Source organism: Dipodomys merriami, unplaced genomic scaffold (assembly GCF_024711535.1).
Source record: "Dipodomys merriami isolate MVZ:Mamm:240054 unplaced genomic scaffold, mDipMer1.0.p SCAF_57, whole genome shotgun sequence".
In the NCBI taxonomy this organism is placed as follows: domain Eukaryota; kingdom Metazoa; phylum Chordata; class Mammalia; order Rodentia; family Heteromyidae; genus Dipodomys; species Dipodomys merriami.
In genome coordinates this window covers 8444946-8468093 of record NW_027206146.1, presented here as the reverse complement: position 1 = coordinate 8468093, position 23148 = coordinate 8444946, and the positions used below count along the sequence as shown (strand labels likewise).

At 55.6% G+C, this 23148-nt stretch overlaps 3 protein-coding genes across 8 annotated transcripts; 2 read left to right on the top strand and 1 right to left on the bottom strand.

The window, feature by feature from the left end:
* The first annotated feature begins 189 nt into the window (after window positions 1-189).
* LOC138812588 (probable protein phosphatase 1N) lies at window positions 190-5015 on the top strand. Its single transcript, XM_070000562.1, has 5 exons — window positions 190-1131; window positions 2194-2311; window positions 2401-2506; window positions 2590-2650; window positions 4579-5015. Exons 1-5 carry the CDS (start codon window positions 190-192, stop codon window positions 4639-4641), a joined length of 1290 nt encoding a protein of 429 aa, XP_069856663.1. The 3' UTR covers window positions 4642-5015.
* A 2948-nt stretch (window positions 5016-7963) lies between these two features.
* On the top strand, window positions 7964-20382 carry LOC138812907 (vasodilator-stimulated phosphoprotein). 6 transcript variants are annotated; one of them, XM_070001167.1, is made up of 13 exons: window positions 7964-8302; window positions 14194-14365; window positions 14453-14618; window positions 15726-15810; window positions 16370-16431; window positions 16574-16815; window positions 16926-17023; window positions 17882-17933; window positions 18100-18133; window positions 18317-18362; window positions 18504-18594; window positions 19338-19395; window positions 19521-20382. In XM_070001167.1, exons 1-13 carry the CDS (start codon window positions 8298-8300, stop codon window positions 19556-19558), a joined length of 1149 nt encoding a protein of 382 aa, XP_069857268.1. In that variant the 5' UTR covers window positions 7964-8297; the 3' UTR covers window positions 19559-20382. The 6 variants fall into 6 exon arrangements, with proteins under 6 accessions (XP_069857268.1, XP_069857267.1, XP_069857266.1 ...); XM_070001166.1 differs by having other exon boundaries at window positions 7965-8302; window positions 16923-17023; XM_070001165.1 differs by having other exon boundaries at window positions 7966-8302; window positions 18097-18133.
* An 864-nt stretch (window positions 20383-21246) lies between these two features.
* Window positions 21247-21672, bottom strand: LOC138812494 (optic atrophy 3 protein-like). Its single transcript, XM_070000426.1, has one exon. It carries the CDS (start codon window positions 21670-21672, stop codon window positions 21247-21249), a length of 426 nt encoding a protein of 141 aa, XP_069856527.1.
* Between the last annotated feature and the right edge of the window lie 1476 nt (window positions 21673-23148).

The window sequence follows — 23148 nt, the reverse complement described above, 5'->3', positions numbered from 1 at the left end:
CCTAAACTCTTCTTTGAAGATGTGGAAAAGCAACATCTAAGAACGCAATTCCTGCGAGTGACCCGACTTGAGTTCAGGTCAAAGGACAGGAAGGAGATTTAGTTGGTTTTAAAATCTCACAGCGGAGAGATTAAGTGACGGGCGGGGTAGATGCCCAGGGTGGAGGCTTCCGGATCCCTGGACGGAAGGATGGCGGCCCTGGCCCGTCTGCTGGAGCGTCTCCTCTGGAGGACTCGGAAGGGAGAGGGGGCGGAGAAGGAAGACGAGGAGGATCAGGAGGAGGAGGAGGAGGCGGGGGGCCGGGCCCCCGATTGGCCTCAGCCTCGTCCCGCCGTGCCGCGATGCTCCCAGCGGCCACACGGGGGTGCGGCGCCGTCGTGGGGCCTGCGCTTCGGGGCGAGCGCGGCGCAGGGCTGGCGCGCGCGCATGGAGGATGCGCACTGCGCCTGGCTCTCCATCCCCGGGTTGCCCCCGGGCTGGGCTTTCTTCGCGGTCCTGGACGGCCACGGCGGGACTCGAGCAGCCCGCTTCGGCGCTCGACACCTGCCGGGCCACGTGTTCCGAGAGCTGGGCGCGGCTCCCCGGGAGCCCGAGGGTGTGCGGGAGGCGCTGCGCCGAGCCTTCCTGAGCGCGGACGAGCGCCTGCGCGAGCTCTGGCCCCGGGGGGACCCCGGAGGCTCCACGGCGCTGGCCTTGCTGGTCTCCCCGCGATTTCTCTACCTGGCGCACTGCGGCGATTCCCGAGCCGTGCTGAGCCGCGCCGGCACCGTGGCTTTCAGCACCGAGGACCATCGTCCCCTCCGGCCCCGGGAACGCGAGCGCATCTACGACGCGGGTGGCACCATCCGTCGCCGGCGCGTCGAGGGCTCTCTGGCCGTGTCGCGAGCACTGGGCGATTTTGCCTACAAAGAAGCGCCGGGGAGGCCCCCCGAGCTGCAGCTGGTTTCAGCAGAGCCAGAGGTGGCTGCACTGGCACGCCGCGCCGAGGATGAGTTCGTGCTCCTGGCCTCCGACGGCGTGTGGGACGCGATGTCCGGGGCTGCCCTGGCGGGGCTGGTGAGCTCGCGCCTCCGCCTGGGCCTGGCCCCGGAGCTGCTCTGCGCGCAGCTCCTGGACACGTGCCTGTGCAAGGTCCTGGACGGAGGCGGGACGCGGGGTTGCACGTGTGGAAGGAAAGGGAGGCGGGGATTGGATGGGCAGACGGAAAGGGGTGGGGCTGAGTGGGCGTGGCTTCGGGGAGGGCGTGGCCAGCATGGGGCGAGGGCTAGCCTCTAGCACAAAAGTTAAGGTCTTGAATTCAAGTTGCATGTGTTCGCTCCCAGTATCAACACATTTGAAAGCCAGAAAACAGCCAGGCTCCTGTGGCTCACTACTCCGGAGGCCGTGAGCTAGGGATTGCTGTACGAAGCCAGCCCTGGCAAAGAAAGTCTGTGAGGCTCTTATCTCCAATTAACCACCAAAAAGCTGGAAAGGGAAGTATAACTCAAGTGCTAGAGCACCAGACTTAAACAAAAAAAGCTCAGGAGCTGGGCGCTAGTGATTCAAGCCTGCAATCCTAGCTACTCGGGAGGCTGAGATCTGAGGATCACAGTTCAAAGCCAGCTGGGGCAGGAAAGTCCATGAGACTCTTCTCTCTAACCACCAGAAAACCTGGAGTGCCGCTGTGGTTCAAGTAGTAGAGCCCTCATCTTGAGCTGAAGAACTCAGAAACAGAGCCCAGGCCTAGAGTTCAAGCCTCATGACCAACTTTAAAAAAAAAAAAAAAGAAAGAAAGAAAAAAGAAAGAAAAGAAGCTCAGGGACAGTGACCAGGCTGTGACTTCAAATCCCAGTATGGGGGGGAGGGAGGGAGGGAGGGAGGGAGAGACCAGATTGGCTCAAGTAGTAAAGCATCTACTCAGTAACTGTGAGCCCCAGAGTTCAAATCCCACTTCTGTTTACTAGAAAGCACAGGGGGCGGATCCTTAGATAAAGGACATGGCCCGCTATAACTAGGGCAAGGCTAGGACTGTAGAGAGCAAAGTCTAAACCAGGCACATGGTTGAGAAACTAAGGAGTCTGGCATAACCAAGTTGGTGAGGGGAAATGGAACACCAGGATTGGTGAGATGCCACCATGTCTCTGAAGGCATGGAGCCCCTGGGCCACAGCCTTCCACCCTCTCCCAGCAGGCTCCTTTTCTCCACCCTATCTAGGGCAGCCTGGACAATATGACCTGCGTTCTAGTCTGCTTCCCAGGAGCTCCAAGGCCCTGCGAGGATGCGATCCAGAGGGAGCGGGCCCTGGATGAAGCACTGGGCCACAGAGTGGCTGGTGAGCTAGCTGAGGGGGCACTCAGTCAGTGCCCAGAGGGAGGAGACCTGGCAAATATCTGCTTTCTATAACCCTTACCTCTTCCTCAGCTCTGTATGCCTCTGCACAGAAGCCCCCCAGCCTAAATTCGGTTTTCAGGACTCTGGTCTCTGAGGACATTGTGGATTTACCTCCTGGGGGAGGGCTGCATTGCAAGTGAGTCACCCTGGGGTGGCATGGGGGGGGTTGGAGAAGGATGGTCTCATCCTGAAGCTGGGCTCTCTTTTGCTCCCCCCCAGGGCGGCCATCATAGCAGAAGCTTATTCTCGGCTCTGCAAGGCCTCAGAGGAACACTCAGAGGTAAGAATCCTCTGTCTTTTCCGCCTTCCCACCACCTCCACCCCCTTCATCTTTAGCCTGCAAGGCCTTCAACAATGATAGGCTTGACCCCTGAGCTACATCCCCAGCTTCCAGCTTGTACTCTGGACTGTGTCCCTTAGGAACACATGATCCAGCCTACTTGTTGATGGGGATTTTGCTTTGGTTTCTCACTGCACTGGAGATTGAACTCAGGAGGAGCTGGAGCATGCTCGGCAGGAAACCTACCACTTGAGCTACTTTCCCAGCCTGTGCTGAGGAACTTGAACAAGGAGTTTGCCTCATCTATGCATACCAGGCCCTAAAGCACTATACTAGGTAGAAGGGGACACAGAGAACTGTGCATCCTCTCATTCCAAATAAGAATAAGGTAGAAACGTGTAGGCAATATAATGAACAGTTCCTGAGCATGAATGCAGAGCAGAGATCACCTAAGTCTTAGTCAAGAGAGGCCATCATTGGATGTGGATAGCAGAGGAGATATTTGAAGACATCTGAAGATGCAAGAGTGGAGTAGAAAAGAACATGGATTTGGAGACAAGGGAGAAGTCTGGAATCCGGAGGCCCAATGACTTTGCACTGCAGAGAAGAGAGTTTAGTTATCATATGGATGAGAGAGGGTTGCTGGTAATTGTTCAGCAGCAGAAGGAGGTATGGCAAGATTGAGTTGTCAGGGCCAGAAATTCAATATAACCAAGGAAAGCCAACCACGGAATTTACTGGGCCGTGTAATTGAGGACATTGGGGAGTTACAAGGCTACATCCAGTTGTCAAGATAGATGGCATTAGGAACTACTTTATTTTCTCAGAACTGGCTTCATTCCCATGTAGGGTAACAAAAATTGTCATTCTAGGCTCACATCCAACCTGCCTACTGTCCCCAGCAGAGACAGCTAGCTAATTCCTCCATAATTGAGCTGGATCTCCAGATCACTCTTTATTGGCCACATTGAGTCATGTGACTGACCACCTGCCTGTGTCTGATTGGGTAGATGGGTCACATGTCCAACTCTAGTCTTTGTGGTTACTGTCTACCCCAAGACAAGTCTAATGGACTGAGGATGTTGTCTATGGTAGTCCCTCAAAACCAGAAGCCGGTGACTAAGGCCTTTAACCCTAGCTTATCAGGAGGCTGAGATCTGTGGTTCGAAGCCAACCCCTCAGGACAGCACCCAAACCCTGAGTTCAAGCCCCACAACAGGGAAAAAAACAAAAACAAAAACAGGAGGAGGAGCTGGGCATAGTGGTGCATGCATATCTGTAATCCCAGCTACCAAGGAGGTACAAGCAGGAAGATTTAGAGTTCAAGGCCAGCTCCAGCATTGTTTCCAAAACAAAAGGAATAGTGTCATGCCTCACATGAGAACAGGGGTCTCATTCCTAACTATTCAAGAGGCCAAGCTCTTAGGACCAACATCCAAAGCCAGCCAGGGAAGGAAAGTCTGTGAAACTCTTATTTCCAGTTAGCCACAACAAACAAACAAAAGTCAAAACTGCCAACAGGAAGCATGAGGCTGAGTTAAAAATAACTTAAAAATAATTTTATTATTATGTTTAGTTTATGGGGCACTGAGGAATTGAATCCAGGGCCTCATGCATGCTATGCAAGCATGCTACCACTAAGCCACATTCCCAGCCTCAAAAAAATCTTCCATGGTTGGGTGCGTGTGTCTCAAGCCTGTGATCCTAGCTACTCAGGAGGCTGAGATCAGAGAATTGTGGTTCAAAGCCAGCCCAGGCAGGAAAAGTCCATAAGACTCTTATCTCCAATAAACCACCAGAAAATCAGACTAGTTCAAGTGGTAGAGCAATGGCAAACAAAAAGGAGGGGTTTCTAGAAGGCCAGGTACGTGCTGGCTGGCCAGAGGAAGGCTGTTAACTCTCTCCTCTCTCCCCATTTTGTGTTACAGAAGAGGCGGGGTGGACCTGGAAAGACCATCAACTCCCACTCCAATGCAGACTTGGAGGCTTGATGTCTGTCTTTTGGGGACAACTTGCTCAACTGGGGTTCCAATGGACATGAGGAAGAGAAGTACTCTCTCTTCCCTAGCTATGTGGAAGAGTGGAAGGAAAGCCAGCCTATGGAGGAACCTCACAATGTTTATTTCCCCTTCTTCCTACTTCCTCTCAAAGAAAGTCTTATGAGAGAGGGGGAATTCCACCACCATCATTCAGACCAGAAAAAAAAAAGCCAAAAAATCAACCTAATGTTTTTTTGTTTTGTTTTCAAAAAAAATATTGAGGCTGGGAATGTGGCTCAGTGGTAGAGCGCTTGCCTAGCATGCAAGAAGCCCTGGGTTCAATTCCTCAGCATCACATACACAGAAAAAGCCGGGAGTGGTGCTGTGGCTCAAGCGATACAGTGCTAGCCTTGAGCAAAAGCAGCTCAGGAACAGTGCCCAGGCCCTGAATTCAAGTCCAGGACTGGCGAATATAGATAGATACATAGATAGATAGACAGACAAAAAGAGAACTGAACAGATCTTGAGAGATCAACTAGCTCAACAAAATTCTCTTTCCTTCCTAATTTCCTTTTCTTTCCCCCCCAGGCAAGACTTTAATAGCCTGGGTTGACCTGGAACTAAGGATCCTCCTGCCTCTGCCTCCTGAGTGCTGGGATTACAGGTGTATACTACCATTTCTGGCTTCATCTGTTTTTTGAGGGAAGGTAGGAGAAAATTGTGATGTTAACTTTTTTATTTTACGTTTGTCAGTCGTGGGGCTTGAACTCTGGGCTGGGGTGCTGTCCCTGTGCTCTTCAGCTCAAGGCAAGCGCTCTATTGTTTGAGCCACAGCACCACTTCCAGTTTTCTAGCGGGTTTATTGCAGATAAGAATCTCACAAACTTTCATTCCCAGGCTGGCTTTGAGCCTTGATCCTTAGATCTAAGCCTCCTGAGTAGCTAGGATTACAGGCGTGAACCACTGGCACCCGGCTAAGGTCTTAGTCTCTAGAGTAGCTAGGATGACAGGTGTGAATTACCATTCCCTGGCTTATTAACTTTTATTTACATAAAAATTCAAAATATGGGCTGGGAAGGTGGCTCAGTGGTAGAGCGCTTGCCTTGCATGCCTGAGGCCCTGGGTTCAACTCCTCAGCACCACATAAGCAAAAAGAAAAAAGCCGGAGTGGTGCTGTGGCTCAAGTGGTAGAGCGCTAGCCTTGAGCTGAAGAGCTGAGGGACAGCGCCCAGGTCCAGAGTTCAGGCCCCACAACCAGACCCCCCAAAAAAAATTCAAAATGTTTTTTTTATTAAAAATTTTGTCCTCTACAAATATATAGCAGGCACCTATTGTGTACCAGGCCCTACTTACAAGACTAAACCTAATTTGGCAAACGAGGAGACCAACATGGAAAGGCATCTCAGATAGTGACAAGTGTGGTGAGGAAAATAAAAACAGGAGGATATGTATGATAAGAAAATGACTAAGGAAGCTATTTAAAAAATTTAATTCTCTGAGTTTGTTTCCTGTTGGGCTATATTGGGGTTTGAACTGAAGGTCTTGGGCTTGCTTGGCTAGCATTCTAACACTTTCTTGGTATTTTTGGACTCTAGTGAATTTTCTGCTCAGGTTGGCCTCAGGCTTGTGATCCTCCTACTTTAGTCTCCCAAGGACCAGGATTACAAAAGTACAGACATGTGTCCTCCTATGGGCTGATAGTTTTGCTCAGTGGTAGAATACTTGCCTACCCTACAGAAGGCCCTGGGTTCAATTCCCAGCACCCCTAAAGGAAAAAAAGAAGTCAACCAGACCGATATCTTGTCTAAAATTTAGGTTTTTATAGAAAAACGCTTGCCAATTCCTGCTTACAGGGTAGGTGAAGCCTAAAACCTCACTTCTCCCATTTGTACATTTCCACCCATAGGAGAGAAAGACTTGGGTAGCAAAATCATGAGCGGAGTTCTCAATCAATTAGACAGACGTTTGTTGAGCTGCTGTTTGTGAGCCTGATTGGGTTGAGTGTCTAGCCCGGTTCCAAAATTACTCACAGCCTGAGGAGACACAATTATACCTCTGGTGCAGCGGGGTTCAAGGTCTCCCAGAGGGGGTAGGGGAAGGGAGCAGATTACTCAGTTCTTCAGAGCACCATTAAGTCACCTTCCCAGCCCTGCCTAGAAGGTGTTTCCCAGGTGGAGGAGGCCAGGGACCGCAGCCCGGGCAGGGGAGGCGGGGCCCACACGCCACCCCTGAGGGTGGGTTTGTACATCCATCCTTCCGGCTTTCAGTGATCCCGGGCGTCGCACAAAAGATCAGGAACCAGACTTGAGTCCCTACCTCCAGGTGTCACTTTACCGATTGGTTCAAAAAGCCCAAGCGCGGGCGGCGGGCGCGCCCCGCCCAGGCCAGGTGGCACTCCACACGGGGGCGTGGCCTCCGTGACGTCACGGGGCGGGGCCTGCCGGGCCGCTGCAGAAGCCCCGCAGGGGTTTCAGGGTTCAAACCCCCCCACACACACACACACCTCCCCGAGCCCCTGAGGCACCAACGGTGCCGGGACCTCCCCACCCCACCCGTGCCCTCAGGATCGCGGGGACCGCGTGCAGCCGGTGGGCCACACCAAGTCATAACGGGGCATGCGCGTGGGAGAGGGTTGGGAAGGTTTTATCCACGCAGGATTTCCCCCCCCTCCCCCCATCCCCTGCCAGCGCTGCACCCCCGGCCCGGCCGCACCCCCACCCCGCCCCGGACCCTCCGGCGGGGAGGCGGTGAGTCAGCGGCCGGCCGCGCCCCCTTGGCCCACTTCCTCCTCACCTCCGAAGAGGGGGGGGTGGGAGGGGGGAGAGCAGGGGGGTGGGGCCTCGCTTGCCCTCCCCTCCCCCGCCCCACTCACCCCTTAGTAACCCCTGCTGAATTAGCTGCGACCTGAGGAGAAAGGCTTCCTACCGGGGGCTTGGAAGGGAGGATGCTTTAGAGACTATTTAGGTGTGTGTGTGGGGGTCATCCTCGTCCCCATGCCCCCCCAAATTGTGTGGAATATACTCGACGGAGAGGTGCCCGGGCGACGGCAGGGCGGGAGGCGCGGAGCCGCGGCTGAGATCGCAGGTTCTCATAGTGGATCCATTGTCCTTTACTAAGTTTGCGCCTCACCCCGACAGTTTATTTTTTTTCCTCTGGGGGAGGGGAAGGTGAGGTCCAGGGTGCAACCCCCGCACCCCGCTCCGGGTGCTAGAGCGCTGGGGGGTGGGGAGAGAAGCGAGGAGACTTCCGCGTCGCGGTGCCCCGCGCGCTCCCCGTCCCGCCCCACCCCCTCGCCGGGAGGCGGCGCGGCCCCTTTAAGGCGCGGGGCATTGTGGGCGCGGGGAGTGGAATTTTGGAAGGAGATGTAGCGAAGTACAGTAGTAGAGTAACATTGTCGCCGCCGCCGCCGGCCGGGGGGCGCCGCCGCACCCCCCCTCCGCCGCCCCGAACCCGCTCTGCGAACCGCTGAGAGAAGACGCCCGGAGACCCCCCCCAGCCCGGCCCGGCCCCCGTTCCCGCCGTACCCCCCCCACACACCAGGAAGCCGGACTCTATGGGGCGGGACCCCGGGGGACGCTGACGCGCGGGAGCCAGCCTCGAACCCCCGAACCTCCAGCCAGGGCCGCCCCGGGAGCCCCGCCCGCGGGCGCGCCGCCCTCCGCGCAGCCATGAGGTGAGCCCCGAACCCCGATCGCTCGCTCCCCGCCCCGCCTTTGTCCCCCCCAGGTCCCCTCCGGGCTGGAATTTGGGGGGAGTGCCCGGACTTGGTGGGGGGGAGAAACCTCAACTTTGGAGCCGAGCCTTCGGGAGCGGATCGTAAACTCTCCGCCGCTCGTGTCGGACTCCCCCAGGCTTGGGGCGGGGCGGGCCAGGTTCCCTCCACAGCCCTCAGATTTGGGGGGGCCCCTGAAGACTTCCCCAGATTTTCCTTTTGAAAGACTTTGCCTGTGGACTCCCAACTTGGCCGAGGACTCCCCCGGGGGGTGGGGGGGTGGCTTGGACCGAGACGGGGTTCATACTTACCCCAGCGGAGACATCGGGAGGGGGGACTCGTAAGGGGTGTCGGTGAGGGACACCCCAAGCTCTAGAAGCGATCCGGAGCCGCAGAGCCTGAATTGCGGGGACCCCGTTTCCGTGGTGCTGGCACACACACACACACACACACACACACTCACACACGTCAGTGAGGGACTGCGCTGCTTAACTTAAGGGGTACTTCTGGATCCCCTACATTTTTGGGGGGTGATCCTATGGCACCGGGGAGACGGACCCGCGGGTCCAGGCGCAGCCTGGAGAGGGTCTGTTTCGGGGACCCCTCCCCCGTCGCCCCGCACCCACGACAGTGCCCTGGGCGGCGCCCCGGGCCCGGGGCCAGGAGGGCGGCCCCCCTCTCTCCCCACCTGGCGGCCCGGGGGAAAGGAAGGAGGGCCGGCGGGAGGGCGGGAAGGAGGGGGTGCGGCAGCTGGGGGAGGGGGCCTTTGTCTTCGGACTCACCTGTCGGGACAGCTGGTTGGGGGGCGGGCCGGGACTCTGGGGCAGCTGCTTCGCTCGCCCGGGCGCCCCCACCCCACCCCCAGCTCTGGGATTGGAGGAGGTGCGGGGGGCGCTGGAAAGCTTCAAGGTCATGGCCTTGTGCACAACCCCCCCCCCATCCCCTGGGACCCAGCCCATCTTCCCAGGAATTTAATCTGGAGGTGAGGGGCCCTGGGGACCCACGGATTCGGTCTTTTCTAGGACTCCCGGACTCACCTGTGGGCGGGGCCGTCCCCCCTCCTCATTCCCCCCCCATCTCCCCTCCCCTGACCCCCATAATCCCTCCCTTGGGGCCAGCGCCTGACAATACTATCTCCCTTCCTCCATTCTCTCTGGGACTTCCTGCCCCCCAAGCCCCCGGCGTGGGGGGGGAGGGGGAGACAGCCGGGATTAACCCCCTGGTATCCACAGCTGCCCTCCGCGCGTTCCCCTGCGCCCCTGGCCTCTGCCATCTGGGTAGGACCTCTGGTGGATCCCCTGACCCCTGCCTGTCCTTTTAGATGTCAGAGGGGCTGTTGGAAGATTCGGCCCTAGAGGACACTCACACACCCCGAGTCTCTCTAGGGAAAGTGGGGGCAGCACACTGACTCCAGCTCTCAGCTTGTTTTCTGGCCGCGTGCTGGGGACAGAACCCAGGGCCTGGCACATGGTGTACCCCAACTCACACTCCTCCCCACCCCACCCCCAGCCCTGGAACCTAGTGGCTGTCTTCTTCCTTCTCCCCCCCCCCTTTCCCCTGGGGACGCCTCTCCCACCCCTCCCCCCCACCCGTTTCCGGTCCCTAGCCCCGGGGAAGGCGGATGGCGGATGTCCGACCGAGTTAGCACTGGATCGCTCACGGCTGAGACCGTAAAAGGGCAGGAGCAGAGCCTGGCCCGGCCTCCTGCCCGCCCGCAGGGGCCCCTCTGGCTGTGGCCTGGAGCCAGGTCTCCTCCTGCCTCTCTGATGGGGAGGACACTGAGTTGCTCACCTTTGGAGAGGTGGGGAAGGGGGTGGGGGGAAGGGTTGTCTCTTAATGGACTCCTGTGGTGGACTCCTTTAAGAAGAGTTGAGACTCAAAAACCAACTCCCTGTGCCTGTCTTTCCAGCTGGGGAAACTGAGGCTCAAAGAGAAAGGCCTGGCTGGAGGGCCTTCAAATGCTTGAGTGATGTGGGAGGAGGCTGGGATGGACAAATTGCTGTCTGGTTTGGCTGAGGGACAGTCCTGGGGGCAAATGGAAGGGAGGATAAGAAAAAGATGGAAAATTACAAGATATGGTGCTCTCCCACGCTCTCTCTCTCTCTCTCTCTCTCTCTCTCTCTCTCTCTCTCTCTCTCTCTCTCTCTCTCTCTCTCTCTCTCTCTCTCTTTTTCCTTCCAGTTTGACAAATATTTGCCGTATCCCGGAACTGGGCTCTGGGAAGGCTTTGAAAGGGGTCAGAGGTCTGAGAATCTCAAGTGAAAAGGATTCAAGAAGAATTTGAGTTCCTTTCTTCTTACAGAATAGTGAAATACTGTTAATTTTTTTTTAATGGTGAGACCTTAAAAGCCAAACATCTACTCTTGGCCAGGCACTGTACTTGGTGTTTGCCTTTGTATAATTCCTACTATGATTCTAGGGTAGATTGTTTGACAATCTTGTGTATATCTTCCTTTCCCTCCCCCAGTTGACAGATGGACCAAGTGCTGTGGTACATGCCTGTAATCTCAGCAATCACGAGAATCTTAATTACTTTCTGTGTTCACTTAAAGGAAACTGAGGCTCACTAGGAAGGAGACAGTGGAACGGAAACCACACAAGCCCTGCAGGCTCTAGATCATTCCCTAACCTGAGTTGCTTCAGAGAAAATTATTTATAGTTTGGGAAGGTGTGTTTGTCACAAGGCTGTGGTGTAAGGAGGCTATGGGGTAAGTTGTGGGGGTGGGGAGTGAGGAATGGGGGAAGGGCAAGACCAGAATCTGGAAGGCTTCTGTTACCTGTAGTCTCTGGGCTTGATTACCACCAGTGATGGGAGGCTCACCCCTGCTTCCTATCAGGACACTTATGGAATGTATGACAAGTGTCAGGTTCTGATTTTGGGTTCTGTCCATTCTTCATCCTTACAGCAAGCCCAGTGAATTCCAGTTTCTAGAGCAGGAATCTGAGATTCAGAGACAGCAAGGGGGTTAGGAGGGCTGATTCCTGGGCTGTCTGGGGATTGATACTTTCTCTTATAAGGTAGAAGTGAAATGTAGGAGATTACTAGATTTCACCTCAGCCCCCTTACTTTCTGCCTGTGGGATTTTCCACTCCATCTTAGAATATACTTCTGTTTACTTAAGTAACAAATTAGTTTTTTACAGGTAATTTTAGCCCAGGATTTTTCTTTTTTCTTTTTTCTTAAAAAAAGGAACAGCCAGGTGTGATGTACACCTGTAATCTAGCTATGGGAAGTGTGAGGCCTGAGGATCACAAGCTTTTTTTTTTGGTGGTGGGACCTGAACTCCGGGCCTGGGCACTGGCCCTCAGCTCTTTAGCTCATGGCTAACGCTCTACCACTTGAGCCACAGTGCCATTTCTGGCTTTTTCTGCTTTTGTGGTACTGAGGAATCGAACCCATGGCCTCATGCATGTAAGGCAAGCACTCTACCACTGAGCCACCTTCCCAGCCCAGATCACAAGTTTGTTTGTTTTTTGTTGGTCATGGGGCTTGAACTCTGGTCCTGGGCGCTGTTCCTCAGCTCTTCAGCTCAAGGCGAGTGCTCTACCACTTGAGCCACAGCACCACTTCCGGTTTTCTAGTGGAGATAAAGAGTCTCACAGACTTTCCTGCCTGGGCTTCCTTTGAACCTCGATCCTCAGATCTCAGTCTCCTGAGTAGCTAGAATTACAGGCGTGAGCCACCAGCACCAGGCCCAGATCACAAATTTTGACACCAGCCTGGGCTGTGGACCTGGCCAGAACTCGGGTTGTCGACTCGGCTGGAGGGGTGGAGTTGCTTACCTAGCCTGCTCAAGGCCCCACGGTTCAGCCCTTACCACCACAGAGAAGATTTCACCACTCTGTCTTAACTTCCCTCTTCCCTCTTCCCCCTAAAAAGAAAAAGGTAAGAAACAGTGAAGTTGTTGAAAAGGGTAAAAGGATATGAAATGTGTTTCTCCCAGCCCCCATTTCCTCTCAGTCAGCCATACTCAGAAAGCTCTGTGTAGCATAGATTACCATTCTGTCCAAATATATCCTTCTCACCTTGTTGTTTTTTAAAACTACTTTTTTTTGTCTTTAAATTGTGTGTGTGGGGTATGTGTGTGTGTGTCCTGAGGCTTGAACTTGGGGCCTAGGCGCTGTCCCTGAGCTCTTCAGCTCAAGGCGAGTGCTCTACCACTTTGAGCCACAGCCCCACTTCTGGTTTTTTAGTGGTTCGAAGGGGATAAGAGTCTCATGTATTTTCCTGCCTAAGCTGGCTTTGAACCTCGATCCTCAGATCTCAGCCTCTAGAGAAGCTAGGATTACAGACATGGGGCACCAGTGCCAAGTTACATATTTACTTGGCTTTTGTTGTTAGTGTTCTTGTTTAAGGATTTTTTGCTTTCCCACTTGAGCCACAGTTTTGTTTCTGGCTTTTTGCTTGTTGATTGGAGGCAAGAGTCTCACCTTTCTGCCCTGGGCTGGCTTTTGAAACAGTGATTTTTCAGATCTCAGCCTTCTGAGTTGCTTAGGATTACAGGTGTGAGACACAGGTCCCTGGCGTCAGAACTCGGGCCCCTGTCTTTCTTGGGAGCTGGAGTTTTGGGGAACAGGAGAGCCTCCTTCTGGCTGCTGGATTGGGCTCCTAAAGCCCTGGAAGAGGGCAGGACAAGCCCAGGGTCCCCAGCCACCATCCAGTGAGTTCTCCATCCCACCCTCTGCCTGGCTAGGGCAGGGCCACCCGAAGGGACAAAGTGCAGGCAGGGTGGCTCAGCGATTGGGCACCTGGCCACAGTCTGCCCTGGGTGTGGGTGAGAGGTGTGGGTGGGGCCTTCACCCTGCTCTGGCAGGGGGCACTGGAGCCTGAAACAGCCCCTCGAGGCTGTGCTTGGTTGGAAATAGCACCTGAGGTTTGGAGAGGGCCCACGCAGTTCTGGGTCTAAGCCAGGTAGCCTGGCCTCAGGGCTTTACTTTACCCAGCCAGATAGCTGTGTGACCTGAGGCTCTGTACTCTATGTCTCTGGGCCTTGGAAGCCGCCCTCACCTGGGCCCAACACAACAGGGGCTCTCCTAAAGGACTCCAGTGGCAACAGATTGGTGCCCTGGGAAAGGGGTGACTTGGATAAGATACCTGAAGTATGCAAAGTTGGGGTACCAGGCTCAGTCCCTTAGCCAGGGACCCACAGCTGGGCCTGCTTCGGTTCTTTCCCTGTCCCCCAATTCTCACTGATGGTGTCATGCCCCAGTCCCCAGGGCTCTCTGGAGACAATCCTTGTGGGGTGTCATGTCTGTCCCCCGGAAACCTCCTGACCACCAGCTTCTTCTTTTCAGAAACAAGCTGGGTGGGGGTGGGGTGGCTTTCCTCTACTTCCCCTGTCTGAGTGACCTTGGCCAGGTTACTTCCCTGTCTGGGAGCCTAGTTCCTCCTGGGAGAGTGGTAGTGGAAAGCCATGGAACCTTCTAGAAGATCCTATGGGATGTAACTGTGCCCCCAGGGAATAGGGTGGCTGGGGGTCACTAGGGGTCAGTCCCTGGGCCTCTTGTTTCCTCATCTTTCCTGAATTGGGAGCCATGTGACTGTTCAGTCTGGAAAGTCAGGGAAACTGAGGGCAGCGAGGTCCATGAGGGCAGCAGCTTAGCTGGCTCTCTCCTTCCTTGTCTGTTTGGGTGTCTCTCTCTGGTCCAGTTTCTGTCCACCGTGTTTTGTAAGCAGTAAGGCCACAATCGTCCCAAGTGGCCGTGATTACAGTCATGTGCTACATTGTCTGGCCAGTCCCAGCTCCCTTCCTCACCCCTCCATGGACGCTGGCACTGTCCTTGTGTGTCCCGGACAGACCCAGATAGAGATGCTGACTGCCCCGTCCCCCCTTTCTCTTTTCTCCCTTCAGCGAGACAGTTGTGTGTTCGAGCCGGGCCATGGTCATGCTGTACGATGACAGCAGTAAGCAGTGGCTGCCCGCGGGCACGGGTCCCCAGACCTACAGCCGGGTCCAGATCTACCACAACCCCACGGCCAACTCCTTCCGTGTGGTGGGCCGCAAGATGCAGCAGGATCAGCAGGTACAGGCGCCCCCCTGCCTTCCCCGTCTGCTGCAGCCCCCACCCCTACACGGGTCACCCCCTTACTCCCTCTTCTGCCCCTCCCAGGTGGTCATCAACTGTGCCATCGTCCGAGGTGTCAAATACAACCAGGCCACACCCAGCTTCCACCAGTGGCGTGATGCCCGCCAGGTCTGGGGTCTCAACTTCGGTAGTAAGGAAGATGCAGCCCAGTTTGCCACGGGCATGGCCAGTGCCCTAGAGGCCTTGGAAGGTTAGTCTTGGTGGGCGTGGCCAGGGCGGTGGGCGTGGCCAGGGTGGTGGGCGTGGCTTCCATGGTAGAACAGCCAGTCTAGACCTCAGTTCAAAAGGCAGCCCTGCCAAAACAGAGATATGGGCAGGCACAGGGTGCTCCTAGATGGTGGTGTGGGGCCTGAACAGTGGCTCTGCCACTTTGGGCCTCAGTTGTACCCATTTCTAAGACAGCTAACTTGTTGCTTGGGTGGAAAATTCTGATGAGGATTTCATGGGCTTCTATGTACATGCATGCAGGTGCCTGTGTACAAAACTCATGATGCTTAAGGGGACAGGACACCTGGTGACCTGCACATTCACAGTCTGTGAGATCGAGTCTCCCGAGGCTTTTCTTAGGCATTGATATTAAAGTCTCTCCAGTGGGGATTTGGGGTGCTATTCATCAAGAGTGCACCTGAAGTTGGAGAGAGCTGGAAATGGAGCTGTGTCTTGAGCAGTAGAGCACCAGCCTTGGGACAGCACCCAGGCCCTGAGTTCAAGCCCCAGGACATAGAAAGTGGCACACACACTGAGAAGTCTCCAATTGGCATCTCTTATACTTTATTTAATGCATGCACTGAAAGACATCTGGGGGTCAGGTCAAATGCAGGCTCTGGCATAGGACCAGGGCAGCTGGCCCAAGTTCTGCATTTCCCATTAGCCCCCTGGAGATGCCAAGAGGAAGGACCCTGAGGATGACCTTGAGTCTGAAGGCCTGAAAAAAATCACCCAGCAGAGGGAGGAGTTTGCTTCCTGGGTCACTGTCAGCCCTGAGGGAGGGGCTTGCTCTGTGGGCTTAAGGTGGTGGGCGTGGCTGGGGCCTGGGGAAGAGGCCCTTTGCCCCTCAGGTTAGGGCCACAGGGCAAGGGAGCCTAGTCAGCGGGGGACGCAAGCTTGTTCCTACAGGTTCCAACCTACATAGCTGAGGGGAAGGGGCTGCTGCGGGTAGGCGCAGTGATGGATGTCCCTGTCCTCAGGTGTCACAACAGTGTCCACTTTGACAGCAGCTCAGGTGACAGAATTGCTTCTGAGTGAGGGTGTCAGGGTCATCCCCAGAAAGCTCAGTGCCCTCTTGTCCTCACCCCAGCAGGTGGGCCTCCTGCCATCCAAGCACCGCCCCCCTGGTCAGCCCAGAATGGCCCTTCCCCAGAGGAGATGGAGCAGCAGAAAAGGTGGGAACCTAAACTTTTTGCCCGAGTTCTAGAATGTTCTAGAGCCACTGGAGTCCAGCCCCCCCCTCCCCCCCCCAGCTTTCAGTTTCTAGATTTCCATCTTGCAAAGGGAGGTGAGAAGCACACAAGATTTCAGGTTAGGCTGGGAGTATGGTTTAGTGGTAGAGTGCTTGCCTAGCGTGCATGAAGCCCTGGGTTCGATTCCTCAGTTACCACATACACAGAAAAAGCTGGAAGTGGTAGAGTGCTAGCCTTGAGCCAAAGGAGCTCAGGGACAGCGCCCAGGCCCTGAGTTCAGGCCCTAGGACTGGCAAAAAAAAAAAAAAAAGAGTTCAGGTCATCTTCCCCCTCAACTCTTCCTTCCAAGGGGTTCACGAAACTCCTGGTGTTACAGGAACCCCAAGCAATCAGGTTTTCTTGAGAGTTAGCCAGCGTGCTCACATCCTGGTCTCTCAGGACACCCCTCACCCCGGAAAGGCAGGCTTGGGTGGGGATGGGCAGTGACCCTGGGCCACAGTATGACCTGGACTAAGGGCTGCCTCTCCGCCACCCTCCCCAGGCCCCAGCTGGGTCAGCAGGAGCACACCGAGCGGCACATGGAACGCCGGGTGTCCAATGCAGGTGAGGCACAAACTGAGCCTGGAGCTGGTGCTGGGGGGCGGGGGGCAGTGCTCCCTGGAGGAAAGGGGGCTGGGGGCTGAGCTGGACAGGGATGGGGGAGAGGGAGGCTGTCTCTTTGAGCAACCCCTCTGTCTTATTTCAGGAGGCCCACCTGCTCCCCCAGCGGGGGGACCACCTCCCCCTCCGGGGCCACCTCCTCCTCCTGGTCCTCCCCCACCCCCAGGCTTGCCCCCCTCTGGAGTTTCTGCTGCAGGACATGGAACAGGGGGAGGCCCACCCCCTGCACCCCCTCTCCCTACAGCACAGGGCCCTAGTGGTGGTGGGTCTGGGGCCCCCGGCCTGGCCGCAGCCATTGCCGGAGCCAAACTCAGGAAAGTGAGCAGGGTAAGAAGGTGGAAATTGTGGGGTGTGGGGGGGACAAGGGAGGAGGGCCTGAGGGGACCAAGGGAGGAGGCCAGCCCTTAAGCCCTTCCTCTCTTTAACTTCTCCAGCAGGAGGAGACATCAGGGGGGTCCCTGGCCCCCAAAGCTGAGAGTGGTCGAAGCACAGGCGGGGGGCTCATGGAAGAGATGAATGCCATGTTTGCCCGGAGGTGAGCCTGAGCCCGCCCCCGTTCTCCTGGGCTTCACATGGGTGGGGGAAGCTAATCAGATTCATTGTTTCTTTGGTTAAGAGTTACCTTATGGAGCTGGGCACCCGTGGCTTACACCTGTAATCCTAGCTACTCAGGAGGCTGAGATCTGAGGATTGCGGTTCAAAGCCAGCTCCAGCAGGAAAGTCCGTGAGACTCTTTATTTCCAATAAACCACTAGAAAACCGGAAGTGGTGCTGTGGCTCAAGTGGTAGAGCGCTCACCACGTCCGGTTTTCTAGTGGTTTATTGGAGATAGGAGTCTCTCGGACTTTCCTGTCCTGGCTGGCTTTTAACTGTGATCCTCAGATCTCAGCCTCCTGAGTAGCTAGGATCACAGGCATGAGCCACCGGCGCCCGGCTCCCTTAGCTTTCTTACTCACAGTTGATGCTCTGCCACCTGAGCCCCAGCTCCACTTCTGGCTTTTTGGTGGTTCTTTGGAGATAGAGTCTCCCAGACTTTCCTGCCCAGGTTGGCTTTGAACCACAGACTTCAGCTTCCTAAGTAGCTAGTATTACAGGCATGAGCCACCAGTGCCTGGCTTCTTAATATTTTTAAGCTGTTCATCCCATCTTCCCTCACCCCACCCCCAGTGCTGGGGAGAGAAACCCAGGGTCTTAGACATGGAACTTAGCCTCCAGCCTGTGATCTTTTTGAGATAGCTTCTTACCATATGGCTAAAGTTGGCCTGAACTTAATATCCTTTGGCCTCAGCCTTAGTGCTTGGGATTACAGGTGTGTCCTATCATGCCAAGTTTCTTGGTGGGGAAGGGCTGTTGAACAGTTCAAGTTTGACCTTGCTTTTTTTTTCTCCTGCAGAAGGAAAGCCACACAAGTTGGGGAGAAGACCTCCAAAGACGAATCTGCCAGTGTAAGTTAGGGGCCCTGCTTCTCCTGTGTGAATTAGGGTGTTGCATCAGGGTAGGGGTCTTGAGGAGGAAAGGGTGTGTGACAGACAGGGTTGGGCTGACTTTGAACCTCGAAGAGGAAATGAGCAGCAGGGCTGGCTCATGATAGTTTTTATTTCCCACCAGCAGGAGGAGCCCGAACCCAGAGTCCCCGCCCAGAGTGGTGAGTGAGAGATCAGTGCAGTTATAGGAACTACAAATCCCAGAATGCCCTGTTCTCAAAACACTCCCAGAGAGTCTGAAACTACTGCTGGAGGAATGTAGTCTCCTGAGGGGGGGTGGGGGGAGTGTTGTGTGGAATCAGGTGGGGCCAGCTCATCTTTTTGGTTTGTCTCCCATCCCTTAGAGCCTGTGCGGAGACCCTGGGAGAAGAACAGCACAACTCTGCCAAGGTGAGCCATTGATTTTTGGGTGCCATGTCCTCCCCTTCAAAAAAAAGTTAGATTTGTGTGATGTGTTAAGTAAGAACATAACGGGACCCTGGGATGGGAAGCGCGGCAGGAAGAGCTCACTGATGGCACTCACTCTTCCAGGATGAAGTCAGCGGCTTCCTTCACCAACTCTGAGACCCAACCCTCAACGCACAGCTCTGGTGATGAGTCAGACCTGGAGAGAGTGAAACAGGTAGCTTGGGGGAGGGACTTCCATCACAAAAGGGGCCGAGGAAGAAGGCAGATCCAGGTCCAAAGCCTGACCCAATGCCCTCAGTGGTCTCAGAGAAGGCTTAGAAGCCTTGATTTTCCAGTCTGAGATGTAAAAGAGATTGGATTGGGGTTGGGGAGAACTTACATACCACATCTCCCATCTCCAGTGCCTGTGACAGACATTAGGAATCTTATCTTGCTGAGTGCCCAGAATCCTCCTTAGCCCAGTGGCTCCAGCCACCCATTATCTATCGGAATTGACAGGAGCCTAAGATGCTTTTGCCTGACTTGGTACTGGAAATTCTCCAGTACGTCCCCGCCCCCCAGGATCTTGAAATCACCTATAGAATCTAATGTTCATTGTGTGACCTTGGTGGTAACCAGCTGTGTCACAAACTAGGTGTGGGAAGGAATGAGTCTTCAGCCTTCCTCTGGTCTTTCAGCCACCAAGAAAGGGAGGGGGCCTTGAGATGTTGCTCCATGGTGCCCCCCCCCTTGATTGATTGATTTTTGCCAATTGTGGGGCCTGAACTCGACCCAGGCATTGTCCCTCAGCTCTTCAGCTCAAGGCTAGTGCTCTACCACTTGAGCCACAGCACCACTTCTGGCTTTTCCTGCTTGTGTGGTGCTGAGGAATCGAACCCAGGACCTCAGGTATACAAGGCAAGCGTCCTACCACTGAGCCACCTTCCCAGCCTCTTGATTGGTTTTTTTTATTTTCAGGAGCTTCTGGAAGAGGTGAGGAAGGAGTTGCAGAAAATGAAAGAGGAAATAATTGAAGGTGAGGTGGTTTTGGTTCGCTTATATATTTATCTTTGAGGCATCCTGGCTGTCTTGAAGAATCTGGTTTGGAAGGAAAGGGGGAAGAGACAGGTCCTGACCTCTTGCCTTTCCTTTGCCTTCCAGCCTTTATCCAGGAACTGAAGAAGCGGGGTTCCCCCTAAGCACAGGAACCCAGAAAACCCTGTTTTTCTCCCCTCTGCACACCCCGCCGGTCACCCTGCTTTCCCTGCCTCAACTTGACCTGGAATTGCTGAAGACTACACGGGAATGCATCTTCTCACCCTTTCTCCTCCCCCTCCCTCCCCCAATCCCACTTGGAAATTTTCAAGGGGGTGTGGCTTCTCCAGCACCACGCCCATACCTATATTGGCTGCTGATTGGCTGGGGAGCCTTCATCCTTTAGTCCCTCCCCCTCTGCCATCCCCTTGGGGCTGGTTCCTCTGCTGGGGATGTACCAAGTAACCCCGCAGTAAGGGGGAAGGAAGAAGGGAATTTGATGTTCCCTTGTTCTAGATTCACTTTAACGCTTAATGCCTTCGATTTGTTTTTGTCTTTTTTTTTTTTAAGAAAAAGAAATATATATATATATATATTTGGGATTGGGGGGAAAGGGAAATTTTTTTTCCTTGGTTTTGATAAAATGGGGTGTGGGAATTTTTTAATGCTATTGGCCCAAGATTGCCTCGTATGGGGCAGCTATTTAAGGGGAGGTGTTCCAGGTTGGGGACCCTTCCATCTCCTCTGCTCCTTTCCCTTTTCTATGAGGAATTCAGATGCTGAAACTTTTTGAAACCTCCGTGGTTTTTTGTTTTTGTTTTGGATAGGGCTCAGGGTCCAGGCCATTTTTTTGTCCCCTAGGGACACTAGGCCTTTTTTTTTTTTTGGTCCCCTGGGGAGATTTGGGGGGCAAGGAGAAGGAGAGGAGGCTCCTTGGCTTCTTGAATACAAGCCCTTGCTCAATAAACCTGCCGTTTTTATAAGCTGAGATCTATCTCTTCCAGTGCACATGCTCCAAACCTACGCCACCCCGGGGGAGGCCAGAAACTCTCAAGTTCCTTGGTGGAATTAGCATTCCCTAGCCTCAGTTTCCCGACATGCTCCCAGGATGGCTACCCCTACTTTTATACTAAAACCCTCCCGCTGCTTTCCTAACTTGGGTACCTGTGCGCCGTTTATACACAAGGTCCAAAGACAGTTCCTTACCCAAAGCTCCTTTAATTACAAAACATGTACAGTCTTAAAAAATAGAATTGGGAAGACACAGAACTCGGTGGCATCCACTTTGGAGAAGCGGTGGGGTGGGGTGGGCAAGTCAGGCAGGTGACAGGGCTGGTGGGTGGGGAGGGGGGGGCCCTGAAGGTGCTTGGGGAGCCGATCTGGGTGGAAGTTTATGGGGATCCCTGAGTTAGGAGAGCAGGGGGCAGCGAGGAAGGACACGGGGAGCCCCCAGGGGAAGGGAAGATGAGCCCGGGGGTCCCCCTATCCTGTCTAGCCTGCCAGTTGGGGTGCACCCTGGGCCCAGGAAGAGGGGCTGGCTTGGGGAGCCCCCTGCATTTGGGCACCTTGGTGAATGAAGAGCCAGAAGCCAAAGCAGCTTTCCCTGCGGTGACTGGGAGGGTGGGAGGGGCGTTTGCGCTGCCCTGCACGCTGGGGTAGAGGGGAGAGGGCGGGGCCGGTGCACTGGTGTGGGCGGAGCGAGCACAGGAGGGGGCGTGGCCGATGCCCGGTGCACTGGTGTGGGCGGAGCGTGCACGGGAGGGGGCGTGGCCGCTGCCAGGCTTGCTGGGGTGGGAGGGGCGTGGGGCAGAGGGGGCGGGGCCTGCGCCGGCAGGGACCCGGCTGCGGGACCTCAGTCGTCGCGCTCCCCGGGCTGCGGCGGCGGCGGCGGTGGCCCTCTGCAGGCCCCGCCGCCACCGCCGCCGCCGCCCCGGGAGCGCAGGTCGCGGAGCTCGGCCTGCAGTGGCCCCAGCGCGGCCCGCAGCTCGTCCAGCGCGGCCCGCGGCGCCGCCTCCCGCGCCTGCGCCTGCAGCGTCTCCAGCGCCAGCCCCAGGCGGCCCACCTCCACCCGCAGCGTCTCCCAGGCCGCCAGCCGCTCCGAGTCCTGGCGGCGCCGCTGCGTCTGCTGGCGCCAGTACTCCAGCACCAGGCAGCCGCCCGCCGTGGCGAAGATGGTGGCCTCGCCCAGCAGCTCGGCGCCCAGCTCGGCCGCCGCCTCCTCGTTCAGCGGCTTCACGGCTTCCGCGTTGAAGCCCATGATGCGCATCTTGGTCCGCATCTCCACCCAATGGTACACTGCGGGGGGGGGGGGATGGGGGGAAAGGGGGGTCAGTGGGGCGGAAGGGCGGGGAGCCCCCAGCCCCGCCCCCCCGCCGCTCTCCACCCCCCCCCAGCACCACGTCATCCGGCCTGGGGTGACACCCATGATCGATGACCACAGGGCACATATTGTGCCTTGTTCTAGAACAAACTCTCCTCCCGCCTCAGTGCCCTAGAGGCTGCCACGGCTCCCGGCGACTTGCTGTCGCGGAACCTGACTGACAGGACACACGACAGGGCAGGTGTCCACGCCAGTCACTGGCTTGGAATCCCCTCCCCAAGGCAGAACCGCGATGCCTCTTTCCTGGGGCGGCGGTCATGGGGACGCTTGTCCCCCCCCCCCCAACCCCTCCAGCTGGACATACACTGCAGCCGGCGCCAGTGGCTCACGCCTGGCATCCTAGCTACGCTGGAGACTGAGCTCTGAGGATCGCAGTTCGAAGCCAGCCCTGGCAGGAAAATCCATGAGACTCTTTATCTCCAATGAGACACCAGAAAACAGGAAGTGGCCCTGTGACTCAAAGTGTAGAGGGCTAACCTTGGGCAAGGAGAGCTCAAGGACAGCGGCCAGGCCCTGAGTTCAAGCCCACGACATAAAACCCAGCTCACTGTAAAGGGTCTTGACTCGAACGCGGGAAGGGGGGGGCGGGAGGAGATGGGGAGGAATGCACAAAAAGACCCTAAAGAATCTGAACCGACAGGCCCTGCTGGTCCCTGTTCCCCCTGTCTAGGAGGAACTGGATCGATGCAGTGCAGACTTGATCCCCAAAGAAGGTCTGAGGCTCTGACTCAAGGGCCGAGTGTGTGCTGAGCATGCCCAACTCTTGTGGGCTGGCTTCCAACCACGATCCTCAGATCTCAGCCTGCTGAGATTACAGGTGTGACAATCCATGGCCAGCCTGCTCCTTCCTATTGCTTCCCTTTTCTGCTTTCTGAAGCTGGCTTCTGCCACTCCTCAGTGGACACTGTACTTTGTTTTTGTTGGGCAGAGGCTTCCCTGTTCCCCAGGCCTGGGTAAGGTGAATTCAGTCTACAAATCTGTTGTAAACCTGGGTGCCAATGGCTCACGCCTGTAGTCATAGCTACTCAGGAGGCTGAAATCTGATGGATTGTGGTTGGAAGCCAGCCCAGGCAGTGAGACTTTTATCTCCAGTACATCACATAAAAAGGCAAAAGTGAGGGGCTGGGAATGTGGCTTACTGGTAGAGTGCTTGCCTTGCATGCGCGAAGCCCATGCTTCAATTCCTCAATACCACATACATGGAAAAAAGTCAGAAGTGCTATTGTGGTTCAAGTGGCAGAATGATAGCCTTGAGCAAAAGAAGCTCAGAGATAGTGCCCAGGCTCAGGCCCTAAGTTCAAGTCCCAGGACTGGCCAGAAAAGAAAAAAAAAAAAAAAGCCAGAGGTGGTGCTATGGCTCAAAGTGGTAGAGTG